Source organism: Orbicella faveolata, unplaced genomic scaffold (assembly GCF_042242905.1).
Source record: "Orbicella faveolata isolate gen_17 unplaced genomic scaffold, um_ofav_v1 contig_34, whole genome shotgun sequence".
Taxonomy (NCBI): Eukaryota; Metazoa; Cnidaria; class Anthozoa; order Scleractinia; family Merulinidae; genus Orbicella; species Orbicella faveolata.
Window position 1 is genome coordinate 1,234,948 of NW_028301563.1, and position 23,333 is coordinate 1,258,280.

Sequence of the window (23,333 nt, forward strand, 5' to 3'; positions counted from 1 at the left end):
TTCGGTGACGCATCCGAGACGAATGTAACCCCGATTCAGTGCTAGAAATGCTTATTACCCGAGTCGGTTAAGAATTTTAAAATCAACCACAACCTCCTCCATCGCGGGTGGACCCTTACCATAAATACAGTTTATAGTTTATCGTTTCGAGCTCGATTTCATTATACTGTCCATATTGACAAGAAAATTGAGTTGTTTTGCTTCCGCTTTCTTTTCTCTTGTATAGACACACCAGTTTCGATTGCCGGCCGTTCGTAATCGACAGTGTCCACGTGTCTGTTCAGAGTTGATCATCGCTTTTTTCGTGATCTTCGATGGCTTATTAAATCTTCTTTTAATTATGATCAAGATAAGGCATTTCAGTTCCTTGCTGTTTTCATTATTTGCTTGTCTTCCCGCTCTCAGCTACTTTAAATAAATAGCTTGCACGAAATGCTGACACCAGTTCAGTATCTGGATCATTCGGTTGTTGCCCAGCGGAGTTGCTTACAGACCTTACAGCTAGTACTGAAACGAGATAGACACGCTGAACACTGGTTATCACTTTATACACGTATCCTTCCGTTTGGGTTTTTCTTCCGCAACTCGAAACTGTATCGCTGTTGATTGTTTTACTATAGAGGGTCATTATACGTTGTATAATCACCCTCTTCGCTCCTTCGTGAGTGGAGCATAAGGCCACAGAGGACTATAATTATACATGACTGTATATCCTTTCTTTGTCGAAAATTAACACCGCAAAGAATGGACCGAGCTAACAGATGACATTAGGACTAAAGTAGGTACTAATGAAGTGAACAATAAATTTCGATCGCTTAAGTTTGACTGACATCGGAATTTATTGTGATTTGATCCTCTAGATTTCTAGTTCTCTGTGTTTATAGTTTTATACGATCAATTATTGTACATTTTTAGATTTAGTTTTTAGAATATACTAGGAACGTGGGTTACCTGTAAACTAGCTGATTAGCCAGGCGTAAATCCACGTTAAATAAAGTATCGTATCGTATCGTACTGGCGATAGCTGACACGAACAAGTATGTTTAAAACGCCTTCATTTGGTCGTTAATGAGTTACTTCGGGCATAAAATGGAGTATAAAACGTGTGAAATCTATTTTAAAATCTGAACGACAAGAAGTGTGATAGAGCTCAGCGTTTTCTTGTTGATATTCACTGAATTGTGTGCCGGTCTATTTCGACATCACAATGAATAACCTTGTTTGGTTTGCATTCATTTACTGCGACAAGAAAGGCACCCAGGAGTATACTATATTCGATTAATAATATTTTTCCTGCTTCGTGAGTTGGGCAGACCAATCTTTATTTTATATCGCAGATTACAAAAGGAGGCAGCCAAAGGGAAATTGTATAGAAATTTTTTGCATGTTAATCGCGATTTTCAGCCCTTCCGTTATGCCACTGCTATGATTAATATATCCATTGAAGTGTAACGGACGATAGGGTCGATAGGTGCTATCTTTAGATATCACACGCATAAGCACATTTATGCTCAGGGTCCTTCTTGATTTATTTCAGTGATCTATGGAAATTGGCCGGTTATACAGAAAGTCGAGTTCAAATAAAGGCCCAACTTCAAACGAACATCAGCAGGAACTCAAATAAATACTGGGGTGTGTTAATTAAAACTCAACTGACCATACTGGTCGGGCGTTTATTCGGTCTGGCATTTACCCGAGTAAAAAAGTTGTCATCCAGTGGAACAGAAATAAGGCAGAGTTTCGGACAATGTGTGCTCTTGGTGACCGCTCTGGCCTAGGGGAAGTCACGGACAGTGCCGTTTTCTTTTTTTCTTTTTGGTGTCTACGTTAAAGTTTTCATTAATACAGTGTAATAGTGGTTTAGATAAACGCCTTCTGTGTTTAATGGAGAAAATACAGTATTTCTTATAAAGCAGAGGGAACTATAGTTTCATCATTTTCCTCTACATTGCTACACTTGGCCTCTGTGAAAACTGCGCTACACAGTTCAAACTCAAACTACAATGTGTACTGAGAGCGAGAGATCGAAAACAAATTAGCCTTATAAAAATGCTTGAATGCTGATCTAGTCAATCACTGCGCCAGTTTCTATTCTTTTTCAGAACCCATGCAGAAACAGCCTTTGTTCTCGTAGTCAAAACAAAAATTGTGATCATGGTAAAAGCGTGTGAAAAACAAAACAAAACAAAACAAAACAGCGAATGAACAGTAATTGCGGCCAATATTTTCGCTGATTTGAAATCTATAACGACTTGATCAAGTGGGGGCGCTGTATTTCGTTATAGCCGAGAAACCATCGACCGAAAGGTTTAGTCGAAGTTACAAAAAGCTTGACCCAGAGAATAAACGAATCCTTTTCAATTCGTTATCAATTGTTCATAAGCAGTACACGTCTATTCTTCCTGGTTTCGTTTCTCGTTCTAACTCGTTCTGCTTGACACATAAATTAGTGGAAACTACTGAAGTGTTCCTTGTTCCTAAACACCCTACTTGCCAAGCTGCAGCACTTTATTGAACTTGGAAAACTCACGGACGATTTACCTAGTCTGTTGATTGCGGCCAAGATGAGGAATGTTATATTTCTTCTTGTCTTCCTCGGTTCTTTAGCTGCAGGTATATCAGGTAACTGCAGTGTTAGTGAACTTCTTAGTTCGTATTTCAGACTGCCAGATCGATGTTCATTGTATGAAAATTTCACCGTTAGAACAGCAAAAACAAATTTTTGTCCCTAACAGTTAAATTAGTTTTTTAACCAATCTAATAACTTAAGCGGCGTTTTGGAGGCGACGCAGTTTTGGAGGCCACACATTTCAAAATGTCTCACATCCTCACCATACTGGGAAAAGAACAGCGGCAAAACACTGCTTCAAAACAAATTATTGTACGTGGATTCAAGCACCAGAGTATCATTTTTATTAGTTGTTTCTAAGGCTTTAGTGGCTCAATAGTTTCTGTTCTTGAATCATGTGAATTTATGGTTGCTAATTTAAATTACTGGTATTGATTCTGAGAAAATATAATGATCTTTTGCGCGCTACGCATTTAGCGCCGTATTGACGACTTTTTTTACAGACCTGAATCTCTAACTTTGTTGTTTCTTTCCAGTCAGACAGGAGCGTGAAATTCTGGAAAACGACGAGCAAGGCTCTGGTAAGCGAAAAGTCCATTGTCCAAATCGATTATTAGATAGAAATAAAGCATTTTAGTATACATTGACTAAGTGGGTGTTCTACAGTACTGTGAAATTGAGAAAACTGACTGTGGAAAGATTGCACGAACATAAATCCTGGAAAAAAGTTGTGTGATAAATATTGGACAAATTATAGAAGTATAAAAAGTTGCACGAGCCTTAACATTGAAAATTTCTTTTGTCTAAACGCTTTCCGGTCTAAAAATACTAAAAAATTGCGTGAGTGTAAACATATTGGAAATTACGGGAGCCTAAAAATGTAAACAAAAATTGCGAGCCTAAAAACTTATGAAATTGTGGGCGTCTATAAATATTGCGGAAAGTTCGCGAGTCTAAATACTATTTAAATCATCCGACTCTGAACAGAGAAAATATCAAAGAAAATGAGGGAATACTGTGAGAAATGTGTTAGAGTTAATACCGTGGAAATGTTCCGAAAAACAGATTTGCATGCGTCTTAATGTTGTGAGCTTTGCCGAGTCAGACAGTCTCGCTCTAGTTACTGCGGATAGGCTTCACAAGGCTGTATACTTAATTTGCGCGAGCCTTAACATTGGAAATTGTGTTCGTCTTAACGTTTTCGGATCTCGAAATACTGTAATGAGTTTAATCATAATAAAAATTGCAGGAACGTAAAAGTACTTACGAAATTGTGTCTGAACATTGCGGAAATTTCGCGAGTCTAAATTCTGCTTAAATCACTCGAGTCTAAACAGTGAAAATATAGTGGAGAAATGTGAAAATACTGTGAGAAATGTGTAAGAATTAATACCATGAAAATGTTTCGAAAAACAGATTGAGTTAGTTTAAGACCTTTGTCAATTGGATGAGTCTTACTGTTGTGTCAGATTGCGACAGTCAAACTTAAAATTGTGGTACTCTAGTTACTGCGCCGGATACTTCTCAAGTCTATATGCTACATGTATGAAATTATAGCGCGTCGAAACATCAACATTTTTTGTAGGTCTAAAACCTGTCAAAGTTACTCGAACACAAATTCTGTGAAACTTGCACGAAATTTCTAAAAAGCATCGAGCAAATTAAAACACTCAGAAAATCGCACGAATCTCAACAAAACAAAATTGTGTGAAGAATAACTTTGAAATTGCTTCAGACTAAGCGCAACAAAAATCGAGGGATTCTAAATGTGGAAATTGCGCGGATATATATATATAAAAAAAGGAAATCGAGGAGTGTAAATGTATTGAAAGTTGAGTAGTTAACATTCTGGTAGTTTAAATGGTATGGAAATTATATGAATCATCTGAATACTGTGGAAGCTGTGTGAGCTTAAATACTGTGGAAACTGCTCAAGGCTGAATACTGTGAAACAAAATTCTACTTATCTAAAAACTGCGGAAATGGGTGAATGCCGATACTAATGAAAATTCTTGAGACTAAACAACGCCAAATTAAAAAAAAAAATTATTTACTACTGAAAATTATGTGAGTGCAAAGAAATTTTTTTAACAACCACATGTCAGCAAATTGCACGAACATAAATTCTGGAAAAAGGATATGATAAATATTAGGCATACTACAGGAGTCCAAAAAGTTGCTTGAGCCCTTAACAACAAAAATTTCGTTAGTCTAAACGGTTTTGGGTCTGTAAATACTGTAAAAAATTGTATGAGTGTAAACATAATGAAAATTACTGGACCTAAAAGTGTAAAAAAAATTGCGAGACTTAAAACTTAGGAAATCTTGTTGTGGACCGACGTCTAAACATTGCGCAAATTTCGCGAGTCTAAATTCTGTCTACATTACTGGAGTCTCAACCGTGAAAATATCGTGGAAAATGAGAAAATACTGTGAATAATGTGTCAGAGTTAATACAATGGAAATGTTCCAGAAAATAGACTGAGTTAGTCTTAATACTTTGGGAATTGCTTAAGTCTCAATGTTGTGTACATTGCGCGAGTCAAACTTAAAACTGTGTGGCTCGAGTTACTGCGGAAAATTCTCAAATCAATATGCTACATGTACATGTGTGAAATTATAGCGTGTCCAAACACCATGATTTTTATGGGTCTAAGAACTGTTAACGTTCAGTTACTCGAATCCAAATTCTGAGAATCTTGCACGAATCCAAATTTCTAAAAAAAATTGACCAAGTTAAAATAATTGTTGAAATCGCCCGAGTCCCGAGTAAATTACTTAAGACTAAACGCAGCGCAAACAAGGGGAGCGTCAATATTGTGGAAATTATTCGGATATAAAGGCTATGGAAATTTTGGAGTCTAAATGTACTGAAAGTTGCGCAGTTCTTAACACTGCAGAAGTCTAAATGGTGTGAAAATTATAACATTCTGAATACTGTGAAGCTGTGTGAGCTTAAATATTGTGGAAATTGCTCGAAGCTGAATATTGCGAAACAAAATTCTATACTAACTGAAAACTGGGAAAATTGGGTGAATCTAATTCAGTGGAAATTGGGCGAGTTGATACTGTTAAAATTGTGCGAAATAATGTGAAAGTGTACGCGAAAGTAAAAATGTCGTGAGAATTCTGAAGATATAAAAACTACTGTGAAACTGCAATCTCTAAATGCTGTGATAAAAACGAATTTAATAGAGTGAGAATTGTGTAAGTGTAAATGGCTAAGAAAACGAACAGGTCTAAACGATGTGGAAATTGTCAGAGTGTTAATAATTTGGAAGTTGCTCAGTTGAGTACTGATTAGAACTACGGAAGGATACTGCTACTAAGGAAAATTCTGGAACCCAAACAGCAAACCAAACAGAAGATTTTAAAAATACTGAAACTACAGTTTCAAAAACATACATGTGGGATTTGCAGGTCTCCTCATACTGTGAAAATATACGCATACTCGGCCTCAAACCAACTAAGATATGCACCTTGGCATCTTCTAAAAACTTACTTGAAATCTCCTTAAAAAATTGGGTATACAATATATTCTTACTGGTTTACGCGTAGAACGCATTGACGGTAATTTTGTGGTCAGATGAGGGCCCAACAAAACACACTTCTTTCATTAAATTCCAACCATTCAAATCCTAATCGGGATAAGGTGATCAGTTGGGGTAGTGCTTGCTAGTATTTTTGATAAATATGACTTGATACTGTTTATTTTACACAATTCCCTGGCTTTTTAAGTGACTTCAACTAACTGTTCCTTACAAAGTGCACTGCATGGCTCTTGCTTAGAGAAATAAAACCCCCTTATGCTTTCCTCAGATCACAACTCTGCCTCAATCAAAAGAATTAACTAAAACAGAAAGCTGCGACTTTGATAATGCATGTTCTTCTATGTTTCGAGTGAGTTTCAGATAATCCAGATTTTTATCGAATTTCACATGCTGCTCAGAGGTTTTTCCTAAAAGCCTGGATGGCGACTTACAGGTTAACCATTCTATGGGAATTATTTTTGAGCGGATTATAAAGCAATATTGTAACACTCTTGAAGTAATACGATCATCATCATTATCTTCATCATCAACTTTATTTGAAAAAAAAAACAAACAATTTTTTAAACGATTTCCTGTTTGCTTTAGTGGTTAAATCCCATTTATTTCAACTGCCTTCTCAGGAGCTCAATGGGGTAAAGTTCATGTTCCACAAAAGGGAAACAATGGCCTCTATTGCGAAGATGTGTCCTTCAGCAAGCGTTTTACCAAAGGATCGCCTGTGCGAGTGTACATCTCAGCCAATCACGGAGAAATTCCGTTGAAAGTCCACGATACGTCTTTTATTTGGGTGGAAGGCGTGACAACAAGCGGTTTCAAGGCCTGTTTAGTGCTCGGTGGCCAAGGTAACGGAGGTAACACCAGCATCGATTGGTTTGCTTTCCAAGGTTCCCAATCAGGAGTTTACGATGGATCGGCTAGTTTTAGCTTATTTACCACTGGAACGCAATGCAAAAAAGTGAAATTTCCTAAGGTAAGATTAAAAAAAAATTGGCAGCTTCGTATAACACATAGGACAAAGTAAAGAAGCGAGTTGTTTTCGCCTGATTATATTACATTTTCAAGCGTTACCAAATTTGTACAGGTTACATTAGTTTGAGTGAAATGAAATATTCTTCGTTGCTACTTCAACGCGTTTTTGATCTTGAAAGCTGTCAGGATATTTCTTAGGCATCGATGACATGCTTAACACGGTCATCTCAAACTGGGACAGCAGTTTCCTAAGCTACAACTTGTTACTATCTTGTCAATAACAGTTCGCCTAAATTATTTCAGAAATAGAAAACATGTACCGTGTTTCAATCGAGTTTTAGTATAAAATCTACTAGCTTTCTATCACGAATGCCGTGCTCTGATTGGCCACGCTACTCACTCTATATGCTGTGATAGATAGTGAGTAGCGTAGCAGTGTGCGCTTGTTAACGAATCAGCGAGCGTATTTTCTTAGGACTGTTTTCTAAATATAAGTAGTTATGACAATTAATTTCCATTTCCTAACGTGACTACTTACTTTGTAGATTAGCGAGTTGTTTCCTGGAGAGCAAGGGTTAATTCAAACAAGCGCAGTTGAATGCTTTTTCATGTTGTTATTATACATCCAGATGATGACATTTTTCACAATACTGTTTAATATTTGACAGGCCTTTTCAGCGATTCCTACAGTTCAGGTCACTGTCCAACATGGAACCAAAAAGCAAAAGCAGGACGCCATGCATGTTTGGATGGAAAATGTTACCATAAGTCATTTCGAGGTTTGCTTGCGTGAGTCAAGGGCATTAGATGGCGGGCACAACAAAATTGTAGTGGTAAGTTGTGTGGTGAATATTCATGAAAATGATTTTCATTCATTCATGAAATTGATTTTTCACATAAGTATTTTGATCGAGCTGTTAGCTCAAAGACGTTACGTTTCTAAATAACTGATTGATTGATTTATCGATTCCAAGATTTACACAAAGGAGAGGGAGATTAGAGACATCTTCTGAATTATCAACCTTAGACTCTAAATTATTGATGAAGGGGAAGGTGGATAGTATCCACCTTCCCCTTCATCAATAACAACAAACATCCGCTTTAACACCAATTAAATTCCATTTTGCATCTAATCACGAGCAATAATTTTAAAGTTAATTATTACTTGATATAATGCTACTTAATTCTTTTTCTTCATTTCGTTATTTAGAACTGGTTGGCGTACGCGAACTATTCATCCTCGTGGAAAGCTAAAGAATCACATAAGCTTGTATTTCCCAAGAGCGAGGTACCAGCTGCAGGAAATAATTATGCTCTGTGCATGGTATGTACACGAGTTTGTTTAACATCATTAACTGTTGGACATCAGAGTGGAATATGACAAAACCGTGCTGTGGCTACCGTTTCGTTTCTGGTTTGAGTGACGTCACATCACGTGTCATTTTCCCGAGGGGATCTCACGTGTTTTTAGTTTTCGTTTTGTGAGTTTGTAGTTTAGTTGGTTTTTGTCAAAACAGTTCTTTAGCGTGCACCAGATTATTTCCTGTGATATTAAAACAGCTGACGGCACCTGTATGTACTGCATATTATAATAACAGAATCAGAGCACATTTTGATATTAAATTTCAACTTCTTTTGTAGACTATCAAGTTTAAAGAGCCATTTTTTAAGCCTCCCGTGATACTCACAACAGTCCTCAATGGAGACAGCAACAGTGCCAACATACCTTACCCTTACAAAGGTCCTTTGGCAACCTGGCTCGAGGTACAGTCTCTTTATAGGTCGTTACAAACTTAAAGAAATCCTTAAACAATTTTAACACATTAAACAGTACCTAAAAAAAAAGCCCATTAAAAAATTCTATTTTTGCGTAAGGTCGGTGTTTGGTTTGACCCTTGAAGGTTGATTGAAATTTAAAATCGCATTTTTCACGTTTTCCCATTAACGTCGATATTTGTCGGGGGACTATTATGACATATCTATTGCAGGTCTTATCAATCTTTCATCCCTTTGTAGGAAGTGAACAAAACTCACAGCCGAGTTTGCATCAAGGACAGCGTGGGATACAATGGCCAGAGAAACGATGTAATTGTGAACTATCTGGTTATTGGAGGTAACTATGGAACCAGTTTCCTTCTTTGTAGAACATATTCTTTTCAGAACTACCCTCGTCCAGACGATCATCCTAAACGAACTAATGTTAATGGGCAGAATGCAGAGAGCTGTTCCCGCATTACCACTCTGTATTAACTAATCTCTTAACTAATCTCTTCACGTACGTCAGGAAACCAAACATTAGTTTTGTCCATCTCTCGCTTAATCTATTGAGCATTCTTTTGTAGTATACAGAATGTTTCTACAAGGCAACATTGATCAGTTTAGGTTTTTCCTTAATTAACATCTCTTACCTGGCAACAAGACTGAAAACACATGCCGGTCTCTTCTGCCTTCATCCAATAGGTCTATAGCGTCTTGAAAAAGTTAAAAAAAAAGCAACAAAGCGACAGAAGCAAAATAAATTGTGCATCCATTCATCTGTATACCTATTTCTTTTAGCAGGAGCCATAATCGGGGACGGAGACCGTAAGCGCGCGCTATTTCTAGTATTGGGGCTGTCCCCATGATATGGGACAATTTTTCTATTTTTAGAACAAATTGCGTCATCATGTGCGGTACACGCGCGTAAACGCTGCGAGGATTTTTGCGGATGTAGTGCGGGAAAATGGCGTCCAAAATGCCCGAAATAATTTGATACTTTTGGCCCACAACTCAATACGTTCATGTCTGTTGGAATTTTCACTTCAGTATTTTCGTCGTAAGCTGCTCCAGCTTGAGTGAAGTAAGATAGTGTCGAATTTAGTTATATCCCGCTTTATATCACTGACCAAGTTATGTTCCGCTGCTTCTTTTACAAGAGCTCCACATTACTCCACTCTACTGAAATTTCACACATGTTGAACATTAACAACTTTTCCATAACACAACAAAAAACCTGTTGGATATAGTTGGATATAGCAGCGTTTCTGGACTTCAAAGTGTCCCTCCTATTGCCACACGCTTGGGAGGATTTCGACAGCCGATCGCGACCGAAAAGTAAAAAAAATAATTGCAAGTTTGAGTTTCGCCTGAATTGTAAGTAACGCTTAATGTTTTATCAAGGCCCAATAAGTGACAATAAGTTTATGTCTGTAGACGCTGCTCAGTTTTGGTTGTGTAAAAATCCAACAAATTGTCTGTTGTCGATGAATAAGAGCGCCCGCCGATGTGTGTTTTGTACAGTCAGTAAAACATGACAAATTGAACTCCCGCACTTTCGTATGGCAACTTACATCGAGCGAAGTTTTTAAATATGTTTAAGCTTGATAAATGTTTGAGAACGTATTAAAAGCCTAGCTGAAAATATGTGAATACAGCAGAAATAATCATAAGTAAAATCAGTAAATAAGTTACGATGACGATTTCTGTAATCAATTCGAACAACGATTTCGATTTTGTTGGTTTAGTTATCAAAACTCCTTGTCTATTTTATTTTTGCAGTGTAAACTTTCACTGTGTTAAAGAAACACACATGATGTTAGTAGCCTTTCGGCGTTGGTAAAAATTGTTGCAGCATCTCAGCACAAAAGACAACGAAAGAAATCTTTGTCAAGATTTGTTGACAATTGAAAACACCGACTCGGACTTGAAAGTGCACGCGCTGCACTATGCAAATGAGCTACTCAAAAACTTTTGCAAACTCGCCAAACAAACAGAAACAATAAGAAACTATCAAAAACAGGTTCTGGTTAAGATTAAGCATTGTTTGAGAAACTCTCAAATTAGCTCGATACCAGAGTAAAGAGTTTTCTTTCATAATTTTTCTTTACAGAACGAACGCAAACGCTTACGCGTTCAACTAGCGCGAGCAGATATTATTCATTCACAGCGCGAAATTGAAGTCTTGTTTTCAACCCTGAAAAACTCACCTTTTCCATCAGCTCAGAACATAAACCTACATGTAAGAGCCCTGGATCTTATTCATTGCCTTATTCCCTGCCGTCGCTGCGAAAAATCTGCAAGAGAATCTCGCAACTCTCACCATTTCATCACGGAACGTGACAACATCCTCGCGAGAACCCCCGACATGTACGTGGATCCGCGCGGATATATGTCGTCATGTTGGCGCAATTTGTTCCAAAAATAGAAAAATTGTCCCATATCATAGGTGCGCGCGGATCATAAGACTTACGGTCTCCGTCCCCGATTATGGCTCCTGCTTTTAGCCAATCCTTCCGTAATCCATCAAACCGTAATCCCATTAGCTAACCATTTTATTTACTATTTTTAGACCTTGATCCTTGCAGAGATATTATCTGCACATATCACAGTTACTGCAAAGCGTATACTCCTACCCAATTTAAATGCATTTGTGAAGAACATTGCCCGTCATACGAAGAACAGGTCTGTGCCTCCAACGGTCGCACTTTTGGCAACCTCTGCTTGCTACAGAAAGACATATGTACACGACGTGCAAACTACACGAAGTACCATCCTGGGAGCTGCACAGGTAATGGGAACTGTCCTCTCCTGCAGTAGCTCATCTAGTCCATGGACAATTTTTGCAACAATTTTATAGTATAAGAATTGTGAAACGATGTCTACATGAGCTATTTTTTCATACAAATTAAAGTCAGACAGTGGGAAGAACTGTCGGTTTTCATGTGACGTAGTCACATTCCAAAATTATCTTCTGAGGGTTCAGTTTCATCAGATATAAGACCCTCTAAGAACTTAGCATTTCAAAACGCGTTAGCTTGACAGGGTCGTTCGTTTTCTAATAGAGCACGTTTGAATTTCCAAGCTTTTGTGTTGCGTGGCGGCTGGAGAAGACTGTCACCTAGGTCAATCTGAAAGATCAGTTATTGCTAAAGTTTCTGTTAACTGAACAGTTCGAACAGTTCTTGCAGGAGAAGAAGTATTAATTTCAATGTGCCAGAACTTAAGAGTAAAAACTTCGTTTCAACAGCAAAATTCAATGACAGATGTTTTTGTTACTTTACGGCCGCCATTTTGGTGTCCATCTGGTTAGGCACCGACATAAATTTGGGTGAAACACTTCTCCGAATAACATGCGAATGAAAAACCACACAGACCTAAATCCTGCGAGGTTGTTTATATATCAATCAAATATCATATATCAGATTCTTGACTTAATTTAGTTAATGGTTGCTAGTTTTATTTTTGATGGCACGACAATGAAAACCAGCCCTAAAGATAGAAGAGCTGACCGGTGAAAAAGACGGACGCGAATTATAAATTAAATGTACACGAAGAAGTAGTTACTTTCTGTTGCTGTTTTTTTTTCCCTCGTAGGTTTTCCAGTTCAGAGAGGAAGGCACGAATTCAAAAACACTCCCTCCTGGGCACAAGATCAGTGTGAAGTTATCAAATTTGAACCGTTAATTTTTTATCCTCTGAAGATGATCTATGTGCAGCTATCTGTGAATCATTTTAATTACTCTGATGCGAGTTTCGTGCACGAGGCCACCACACCTTGGGTTGAAAGTGTTAACAGCACTCAGTTTACAGCCTGTGTTACTCGAGCTGGCAGGAATGACTATCCAACAGATAGCTTTGCCACAATTGACTGGGTCGCCTACCAAGGTGCACCTCCTGGAGGAATAGCAGGGGAAGAAACGTTTTCTAGATGGTGGACTGGGACTAGTTGTGAAACAGTCACCTTTCCAAAGGTAACTGATCTGTTTTGGTTGTTACCTTACTGAAATATATTGCAATCATTTAAACGTAGCATTTCCTAATCTTAAGTGATTTCCCCGTCGAACAAGCCAGATTGCATGTCACTATAAAACTAGTATTCTTATTTTGTTTTGTTTCCTTTTTCTTAGGGGAAGTTTTCCAAGTCACCGACGGTATTTGCGACCGCTGAACACTACCGGTCTAGTCTAATGCACGATGCTGCCAGTGTGTGGCTCGAAGATGTCTCAGCGAGTTCCTTTAAGATCTGTCTTCGGGAACTACAAAACTTTGCTGGAGTTCATGACGACATCTCAGTGGTGTGTATTATTAAATTTAACGTAACGCATCGTCATCTAATCTAATACCTTAACTTAGTCTCACACTCACTCACTTATCCTCTTCGCTCCTGTGAGGGGAGCATAAGGCTACAACTTGGTCTAGTCTGGTCTATCAGTCAGTCAGTCAGTTAGCGAGTACGTCAGTCGGTCAGTCAGTCAGAAAGAAAGACAGTCACTCAGTCAGTCAGTCAGCTAGTCAGTGAGTCAGACAGACAGTCAGTCGGTCAGACAGCTAGTCAGTTAGTTAGTCCGTCAGCCAATGACTCATCTAGCCATTCAGACCGTCAGCGAATTTTTAAAATGTAAGAAGAATGTAATTACCTAGAGTTCTATTTCTTAGTCACTTTTCTCGGTTACTGAATATTAGACGATGACAAGACAATCATCTGTATTTCTTTTTAAAATATGCGAGCTGTTACACCATGTGGTAGTCGTATGCAAATTATATTGTTGCTGCTAACTTAGCACTAACACTGATCAAGAAACGGTACTATAAAAACATCATTTAATATTTCTTCCACATATGGCAACGCTATTTTTATTATATTGCACCTTTTATTGTTGCAGAACTGGCTGGCCTTTGAAAAGCTTCATAGACCATTGTTTAAAGAGCACCATGATGTCGAGTTTCCTAACGTTTTGCCTTCAGAGAAGTATAACTACGCCTTTTGTAAGGTAGGCATCATATATTGTGCAGACAGTGAGTTGGGGAGATTAAGCTGTTATTGGCGAGGCTGGCGGCTTTCATTAAGAATGAAGTAAGCAACAAAACGTCATATGTTAAAGATTTTCTAGGTGCTATGACATCAGCTGAAGACAAGCACGTGTTTCTTTTTAATGATAAACAGGATGTGAAGTTTGCTTGGACATACCCCAAGCCCCCAACACTGGTGATAACAGCTAAACATTCCAGCAGTGGTGCAAACTCAGGCGCAGAGTGTAACGGAATCGTAAGCTGGATTGAGGTACAAAAAAGAACTCAATCTACCTTAACAAAAAATAAAATATTAGATATTTCCAAGAGTATGAATAAATACAGTAACAAGTGTAATATTTCGTCAAGGTAGTGTCGCTAAACAATTTTGACTTAAATGATTGTTAACTACACCACAGTGCTTTGGATATAGCAGGCCTCTCCATTCTGTCAGATTACTCAGTAGACGAAGGCGTTACATTTCTAAGGGAGTAACCGTTTATTACAGCTTGTATACCAGAATCCTTATTGTTTCTTTTCTCTTTCTTCAAGTTTATCACCGAATACGGATTTCGAATTTGTGCCAAAGAACTCTTTGTTAAACGCTTCGATCCCATCACAGTGTCATATGCAGTGCTATCAGGTAAGCACCCATTTCTTTCTCCTTTGGGAATATGCACCTGTAGCTGTTTAAATTGATTTTATTACAGTTACATGAAAAAATGCGAAACAGACGAGTTCCACATGGATTGATGTTTTAAAACAGCAACTGAAAAAAAGCAAACAAATCCAGATTTTCAAAATGCGAAATATATAGCGACGCAACAACTCAATGAATGAATTAAATATATGCGAACGAACTAACAAACAGGTGAATGAAAGAGTTTACAGCTTTTTAGAGACAATTTTTTTTTCCAAAAGGAATGGGGCTATTTCAAAGGATTTAGGGCATGTGGCATTACAGGAGTTGATTAAAAAAATGATGTTCAATATATCAGTAAATGGGTGAAACGAATCAATGATACGTTTTTTTATTTCTTGAACAGACATTTGCGAGAAAGACTGGTTCTACTTCAGAGGATACTGTTACAAAAAAGTTGCTCCCTGCAGTTCATGGAGCCTCAGTCAGGGAGCATGCTCTATACAAGGAGCTAATCTTCCCAGTATCCACAGCCAAGAAGAAAATGTGTTCGTTCAAAGTTTGCACGGAGGAGAAAAGTCTTGGTTGGGCCTGTCTGATATCAACACAGAAGGAAAGTTTGTGTGGACCGATGGAACATCTACTGACTTCCATCACTGGGCAAAATTCCAACCAAACAACTTTGCCAATCAGGATTGCGTGCATACTCTGGGTTTTCTTAAAGATCACGACTATGAATGGAATGATGTCAACTGCACAGACTGCCACAGATTTACTTGCAAGAAAGGTAAGTTTAAAACGCTTTCCTTGTTTTCTTAGTTTGATCGAATAGTTTAACCTTAGACTAAATGATGTAGAGAGGGTTAGAGTGGATGTGTAATGATGCTGCAGCAAGGTATCGACCAGTTGAGTTGTATCGTAGCATGGGCCAAGTTGAGTCACAGGTCAAGTTATTTTTGGTCTTTCGGATTTTATTGTTATGAAAAAATGATGAAACAGAAGTACAAGAACAGCACAAGGTTTGACTCTTTTTTCACTGCTGATTACGAGAGTTAATTTCTGCTTTGATTCGCTGCTGCTTTTCAAAGAATAAAACATCCCTCGGCATCTATTAATTACACACAACTGATGCAGAGGTTCCATCCCAAGGAAGAGCCGTGAAAATGTTAGCATTTAGCGGGACTCGAGTGCTGTCTTGTTGCATCCACAGGGCACCCATACAAGAGATAATCACGTAGATTCCAACCCATGTCCTGTGGTCAAATTGGTGGAGGACATTGTTTTTCTGTTAAACACTTATTTATTTCATCAAAATAATCATAGACAACGCATTTTTCTCTTGTGTACGGGTTTTGTGGAGAACGCTATCGCAAAATTAATAGATGGCGAGGCTCAGCGAGGAATTACCGGTAGTTTTAAGCTTATATTAGAGTATATTGTTTGAAAATGCAAAATGAAATCTTAGCTTCGCGATCGCGTCTGCAGTGGAAAACTTTTTAGTGTCAGGCCTAACTGGCTGTTTTTTTACAAGAACAATTATAGTCAAACTATATCATTAAAAAAGCGAAAAAAGAAAAAAAAATTGAGGCGAACTACAATGGGCGATAAAAGTAGCCGAGACGCTTTTAGAAAATGATGCTTTTCGAAATTAAAGCACTTACTCTATTTTATTTGCATCCAGCTTTAATTCTCTGATACGCCCGGCCCCCTAATTCAATGTTGTGTAGGCGCTGTGGTCTGTACAGTCTAAAAAATAGGAAAATCAACATTGTTTGGGGGGGGGGGGGGGGAGGGAGGGGGGAGGGAAATCGAAAATCGAATTTTACTGCCAGTGTCTCAACACTTTTGTCACCTATTGTAGTTTTGACTCGTGGTACGATTACACTAAGACCATCTGCATTTTGAAGCTTTTATTCAAACGCGATGTTAGATTAGCTGTTCTTTTACATTTGCGTGTGTTTAATCGAATCCTTCAGAGGGGATAATAAGTTGGAAGCAATGATTGCTCTGTACCCAATTAACGAATGTCGTGCGAAACTTGCAGACTGAACAACTTCCTATCACAAATGGACTTGTTCAACATGGCCGCTTTTTGGTTACTCTAGTGACGACTTTTAACACCACAAAATGATAACTTTTTTTCGTCTCCAATATATAAAAGTAAATTAGTACTTTTTTCTTTTCACTACAGATTACGATGAATGCAAACACTTCGGCTACAACTGTCCACAAGGCTCCTCTTGTGTGAACAATGATGGTTCTTACACATGTCGGTGTAATAGTGGATATCGGCGTAATGCAGCTGGCAACTGCTCGGGTTTGTACAGGTTTCCGTTCTATATGTGCCCTCTCATAATAACCTCTAATTTCATAATTAGTTGTAATTGTATATTTTGTTCTTATGAGAAAGTGCTTTTTAAGGAACAGTCAAGTAGTTGAAGTAAAGTTAGGAATTTGTGTAATAAGCAGTGTCGAGTCACATTTATCAAAGTTACCAACATGAACTATCACAACTGATCTCTTTCTCCCAATTAGGAATTGAATGGTTGCTCAAATAATTCCGAAGAACTTGACACTCTTCGTAGGAACAGAAATGTTTCAAAACCCGGTTAAGACTGATGTTAATTTCTTTGCCATCTCCTCAGTAATGAATTGACATCATGTGGACTTGTTAGGATTCTTTATCAATATAATCACGGAGTTTCCTTTGTGATTTGTAGCACACGTTTTGTAGCAAATTAAGGAACTGTTTAATTCTTTACCTAAACAGATATAGACGAGTGCAAGTTGGGGCTATATTCGTGCCACAAATTAGCCAAGTGTGTGAATATTCCTGGCTACTACGATTGCAGATGTAACACAGGCTACGGAGGCGACGGAAAATATTGTGGTGGTGAGTGCTCAAAATAGTCGTGGTAAAATAGTGAAATAATAGTATCGCTATTCCTGTTCTCCGAATGATGTTTTTCTCTCCTCTATTGGCGCCAAATAAAAACTTTAACAATAAAAATAACCAAAGGATGGGGAATCTGACATAACTGTTGATTCAAGGAAACTTATTTCCAAACGAAAAAAAGAGCTGGGTTTAGGCCAATTCCATTAGCCGTGGAATTGGCCAAGGGAAATATACCATCTTCAACAAGCTTGGAGCTCTTTGTGTTTTCTCTCCTAGCTGTGACCTCTGTAAAGATTGAAAGGATGTCTGCTTCAAAGATTGTGTTTAAGATTTAGTTATAATTACACGTTTTTAGTTCACAATGCAAAGTGCCACCTGAACTGTTCTAGAGATTTTAACATGATAATCATATATCATATGTGCCTCGCAAGGCTGGAAAAATGAGATTTCAAGGAAAAATATAAACATCTAGTTTTCTTCCAGCGTACTTTCCCTTAATATTTTTTCTTTGCGCGAATATTCTAAATGCTATAATGCAATCGATAATTCTTTTGTGCGTGACTGTGAAACTATCACAACTGCTTTTGAAAGTAGGAATTTAAAAAAGTAAGTTGTTGTCTCTCATTATTTCAATAGCACCGGTGGTGAACTCTAGCAGCACCTGTCCAAATATGACGATCAATCTAACTACAATAGATGGAATTATACAGTCCAATAAGCTTGGCGAATTGTACGAAAATAACATGGATTGCCAGTGGAATATAAGCTCAAATGCATGGGTAGAACTTACCTTCCGTCGTTTTGACACCGAGTTATATGACGATTACGTAACTGTATATGATGGCACTTCCCTCTCCTCTCCGGTTATTGGACGATTTAGTGGATCCAAGCGACCTCCTCCTCTCATCAGTTCAGGGAACAACCTTTATGTGAGGTTTACGACCGATGCCGCCCAAAATAAACAGTACAAGGGATTTCGCGCAATTTACCGAGGTAAGAACCGTTACATTTTAAATGGTGGCAAATCTGTGCAGTACAAAGGGAAAACTACTTTTACCCTAACTGATGGATTACCCTCACTTGTGACCAATCATGACCTATTATTGTACATGCGAACAAAAAAATCCCCAATGACGATTTGAAACACGAATTAAAGTTCAAGTGTGTTAGTGAGCATTGCTGGACTTCATTTGATAATCCACGTGTGCTTATATTCACTTTTTTTTTTTGTTTCTAATAATTAGTCATAACAGGAGGATCGATCCGCATAAATAACAACTCCCCTATACCATCACCTCAGGGAAGAGCAGAAATATTCTACAATGGGAAGTGGGGCACAATCTGCGATGACGCCTGGGATAGAAACGATGCTGACGTGTTCTGCAAGCAACTTGGTTTCAATCACGCTATAGGAGCATACAGAGGTGCCACTTATGGTCAAGGAACTGGTCCAATATGGATGGATGACGTGGCATGCTCAGGGAGTGAGGCCCACATGCATGATTGCAGACACCGTGGATGGGGCAACCATGACTGCACTCACAGCCGAGATGCCGGTGTGAGGTGCTCCTATGGATCATCTCTCGTTCGTCTGGCGGACGGAGGTCTTCACTTTGGCCGTGTTGAAGTGTACGTCCGTGGGCACTGGGGAACAGTGTGTCATGACGGCTGGGATATGAGAGATGCGCGTGTAGTGTGTCGCCAACTGGGCTACAGCGGTGCTGCCGCCGCTATTTACTATGGAGCATTTGGTTGTGGCTCTGGTCACATCTGGATGGATGATGTTAATTGTGCAGGAGGAGAGTCGTCGCTACTTAACTGCAAACAGCGTGGATGGGGAATTCATAACTGTGGCCATTGGAAGGATGCAGGGGTGGTCTGTAGTATCTAGATGGCTTGGAACGATATCAAAACGTTTTCGACTATTATTTTTGTGGGTTTTTCTTTTCGGGGGCCAATAATACTAATAAATAGAAGCGCTAATATTCCCGTTGGACATTCATTTTGTTTCAGTTTTATCACAATCACTAGCCTCTCACATGTATTGTTTATCTCGGGTCCTCAGTTTCTATGACTCCCGATAACGGAGAAAGAATGTCAAAAAAGATGCTCGAGCAGTGTATTTACCACAATGACTACTTTCCCGCGGGTTTTCTATTTTTAAAGGTTTTTTTTTAAAGCAAATCTGGATACCCGTTCATGGCGAACGTAAAGGGCGCGAGGCAAAGTAAGCAAACACTAAAACTGAAAATTGCATCGGGAAAACAAAACCGTACGGTGAGAGTATGCTACAGATTGCTTATATTTACGAGTCGATCTTCTTCTTGTTATTATTTGTTTTGTTTTTTTACTTTTTTGCCTTCTGTTTTCAATTTCGGGATGATCACCTTGCTTCTGAGCCAGTCAAAATTATATAGCATGCTCAAAGTTTATCTTCAGTATTATACAGTAAAGCAATTAGGTAGTTTGTCATAGGGGCTTGTAAGGTGCGCTGATCCGTGATAGAGGGGTAAGCATTTTTGTGTTTGAATTTGCCAACCTAGAAAAACATTATGAGAGACTCTCAATGTATCTACACCGAGCGGTCACAAATTCTGAAGCACAGTTAGGCTTCAATCCTGTTTTTCTGTTATTGATTCAGAAACAACTATATATAGCCAGAGGCACTCTTTAGAATAACTTACTGCTAAATTGAATCAACATTCAGTCAAATATTTTGTCATCTTAATCTAGCAACGTATATTATTTTAATTGCTTAAAGTTAAACAAACAACTAGAGTCGTAAACAGTTGGCGAAAAGTATGAAACCTGGCTCGTGTGATCAGACATCGGTAAGTTGAATCATATCTAGTAACTGTTTATTCTTAGCTTTAAGTTTCGCTAAATGGCTATAGTGAAATCAATACGTGCCATTCAATAGGTTTAGAGCTACAAGAGCCTACATCACACAGTTAATCAGTTTTGGTTATCCCTGGCTATTAGAGGAAAACTATTGTTTAAAGGAATCGACTTCTCGTTATATTAGTCAAAGAAACAGAACGGAAATAACAAGTTTTCAAGCAACCACTATGGCAACGACGAGGACGACATCGATTACTTGTAAGTGCAATTCTGCTACCGAATCCCCCGAATTTCCTGAGACATGTTCAGTCTGACTTAGACTGCCCTTAGCTGAATATGTAAAGCAACGTTAAGTTTGTAGTTGCTGTTCCAGAGTTCGGTAAACCCCTCACAGGTATGGTACATGGTTTCACCGACTATAATTTTGCAGAGAACCTCCAAGAATGTAACACACGTTAAAGTCATTTGCTCGTTGTCGTTGCCGTTGTCATTCCGTGGTTTGCATACTTAATATCCTCAGTATAATACAATAAACGTGGGAAAAACCGCTGTAAAAAATAGTTACTTAGTAACTGTTTCTATCGAAAAAGTAATAAATAAAGCTGTTGGTGTACTTAATAGTTTCTTGCCCCTGGCTCATTTATTTAAAACTCCTCACTACTACAAAGGAATCCGTTGGACGAAAATTTAAATCTAACATCCATTCTCTGCCTTAAGCCTCACGTTTCGCGCCTAGGGTTAGGATTAGGGTTATCTAGTCGGAGATTTAGAGGTACTAAGATCCTGTTTGTGGGCGTAGCTTGAACGTTTTCACCCTTAGGAGGTACCAATTCTAAAACAGCACATTATCTTCTGTCATATTTTTTTCAGCTCAACACCCTAAGAGGTACAGTAAAAGCTCCCACTGTGGACCTTTTCAGGCTGAACACCCTAATTATAAGAGGTAACAAACTCGCTCTTTAACCACTAAAAGGCAACACGAACACCCGTCCTTTTTACATGGGAGTGCCCCCCCGGGCTTTGCCCCGTTAGAGCACATGCGGGTCGTGCATGCTGGCAGTGTCACGCTAGTGAAACAATTGATTAGAGAACAGAACTTGTATCTCTGCCGTTGACGGCGTGCCATTTCACTTCGCAAAACAGGATTGTCACCCGTCTTCGAAAATTTTGATTTGGACCTGGGAAATTTAAAGTACTGCTTATGAAGTGATTGAAGAAGGCACACGTGGAAAGCTGATCACTAGAAAACTGACTTCATTTGATCGCTGAAAAGTACTAGACCGTACTGCTCACGACGCAATCAATGAAATCTTTGAACGCGTGTTGCCCTTTTCACTTCAATGTCTGCTCGTTACTTCGGCGACTCGTCGCTGAAAAGCCCCTTCAAAGCCGATTAATTACTAATATTTTAAAAAGTCTAATTCCATTATCCGAAGTTTACGTTAAGAAGTTACTCATACAACAGATTCTGCCATTTACACCATGCCATAGAAAATACAAGTAATCAAAATACATGAAAGCCGTTGTACATTCGACGGTATTACATCCAGCCATCCCATCGTGCCCTGCGCGTACGTCACATAGATTGTGTTTGCCACTGTATTTTATATGGATGGCACAAAAAATTAAACAACGCTCTTTTGTGGTTTATAATGGTAATAGGACTGAGTGGAGTCCAATTCGGTCTGTAATCGTACGAGTGATTAACAAATCGGACGACCGCGAAGCGGGAGTCCAATTTGTTAATCACGAGTTAATCACGAGTTACCAGTTAATCAAAACTGTGACAAAATTCGAGAAACGAACAAACTATCGATTGAGTTTACTCAACAAAGTGCACCGCAACAGCGCACGCAAAATGACGCGTACTGTCCAATTACAAGCATGACGCGTACACTGTCCAATTAATGTTCAAATCGGGCTGCTGATAGCCAATCACGTTCGAGAATTTTGTTATAGTTTTGATTAACCATGAAATATCACATTCGTTACTTGTATTTTCGTGGTATAAACTAAAGCTGATAAGTCTGCGAAACCAAAGGACTTGCCTGTGCAATAGGATCACTGATTTCATGCTTTGTCTCGTTTTCTGCCTTTGGTGGGTGGTGGTGGTGGGGGGGAGGTGGGGAGGAGGGTGGGAGACAGTTGTCCTTAGGACGCTTGCACTTCTTATTGCGCTTGTTATTCTCATATCATTACATTATTTTAATGTGACGGAGCTCTAGACGGATGATTTATTACTTTACGGCCGCCATGTTGGTACCCGTCCGAGGGTCACCAACATGGCATCTCCAAACAAAGCTCTATAAATTTGTGTGAAAGACGTCTCCGAATAACGCGTGAATGAAAAACCGCACAGACTCGGCTAGGTTGTTTGTATATCAATCATCTACCATATCCCAGATTCTTGACTTTATTTATTGAATGGTTTTTTTTTTTGCGAAAACCAGCATTTGTCAATTTTAGGCGTTCTCTCTCCTCTGATAGAGCTTCTAGCGATCGGATTTTTCTGTGAGTTGTTAGTGGAAACCAATTCTGTCGGGTGGTTCTTCCAGTCGAGGATTGACTTCATAATTGATTAAGCAGCATGCCAACGTTTGGTTAACTCTGTATTCGGAGGTTTATCAAAAAAGAGCTAACCTAGAATTTTAGTTTATATACGTTTATTTTTTTTTCCTAGAAGTGATTGATTCGAAAAGGGATAACGAATCTTAGACTTCAAAAATTTCCGTTCATTCCGTTTTGTTCCATTCTCACGGACGCATGAAGATTGCAGACGGGATTATTCATATTACAAACCCCGAGCTAAGTCGTGCAGACCTGCAGCTGAACTCACGCAAGCAAAGTTATGTAAATTGGATAATGACATTTCTTCGACAAGTATTAAGATCATTGCCAATTAGAAGAAGTCGATTTTTATTCACTATGCATCTAAGTGCACGGATATGAGCATTTCCGTAGGATTAATCTAAGTTTATTTACACGAGCGTTATGTTTTCAGAGTCGTCAGGAAACTGCCCAACGCAAGTTGTGGCAACTGCTAAATTTCTATAGAAAACAGAACGTGACAAAGGCATCAAAAAAGAATTAACAATTGGA

The 23,333-nt window shown here is 38.6% G+C and overlaps 1 protein-coding gene and 1 long non-coding RNA gene across 3 annotated transcripts; one reads left to right on the top strand and one right to left on the bottom strand.

Moving 5' to 3' along the window:
• Positions 1-1,799: 1,799 nt before the first annotated feature.
• Positions 1,800-2,324, bottom strand: LOC149104232 (uncharacterized). Its single transcript, XR_016201661.1, has 2 exons — positions 1,985-2,324; positions 1,800-1,941 (listed from the first exon to the last, which is right to left on the bottom strand). It is a non-coding gene; the product is annotated as an uncharacterized LOC149104232 (long non-coding RNA).
• A 127-nt stretch (positions 2,325-2,451) lies between these two features.
• LOC110048268 (uncharacterized) lies at positions 2,452-20,852 on the top strand. 2 transcript variants are annotated; one of them, XM_089271954.1, is made up of 18 exons: positions 2,452-2,622; positions 3,106-3,150; positions 6,741-7,090; positions 7,758-7,922; positions 8,300-8,413; positions 8,731-8,853; positions 9,106-9,202; positions 11,417-11,635; positions 12,442-12,818; positions 12,975-13,142; positions 13,731-13,838; positions 14,012-14,128; positions 14,410-14,500; positions 14,904-15,284; positions 16,689-16,814; positions 17,268-17,390; positions 18,030-18,386; positions 18,638-20,852. In XM_089271954.1, exons 1-18 carry the CDS (start codon positions 2,565-2,567, stop codon positions 19,282-19,284), a joined length of 3,666 nt encoding a protein of 1,221 aa, XP_089128080.1. In that variant the 5' UTR covers positions 2,452-2,564; the 3' UTR covers positions 19,285-20,852. The 2 variants fall into 2 exon arrangements, with proteins under 2 accessions (XP_089128080.1, XP_089128079.1); XM_089271953.1 differs by lacking the exon at positions 2,452-2,622 and having other exon boundaries at positions 3,111-3,150.
• Positions 20,853-23,333: the final 2,481 nt, after the last annotated feature.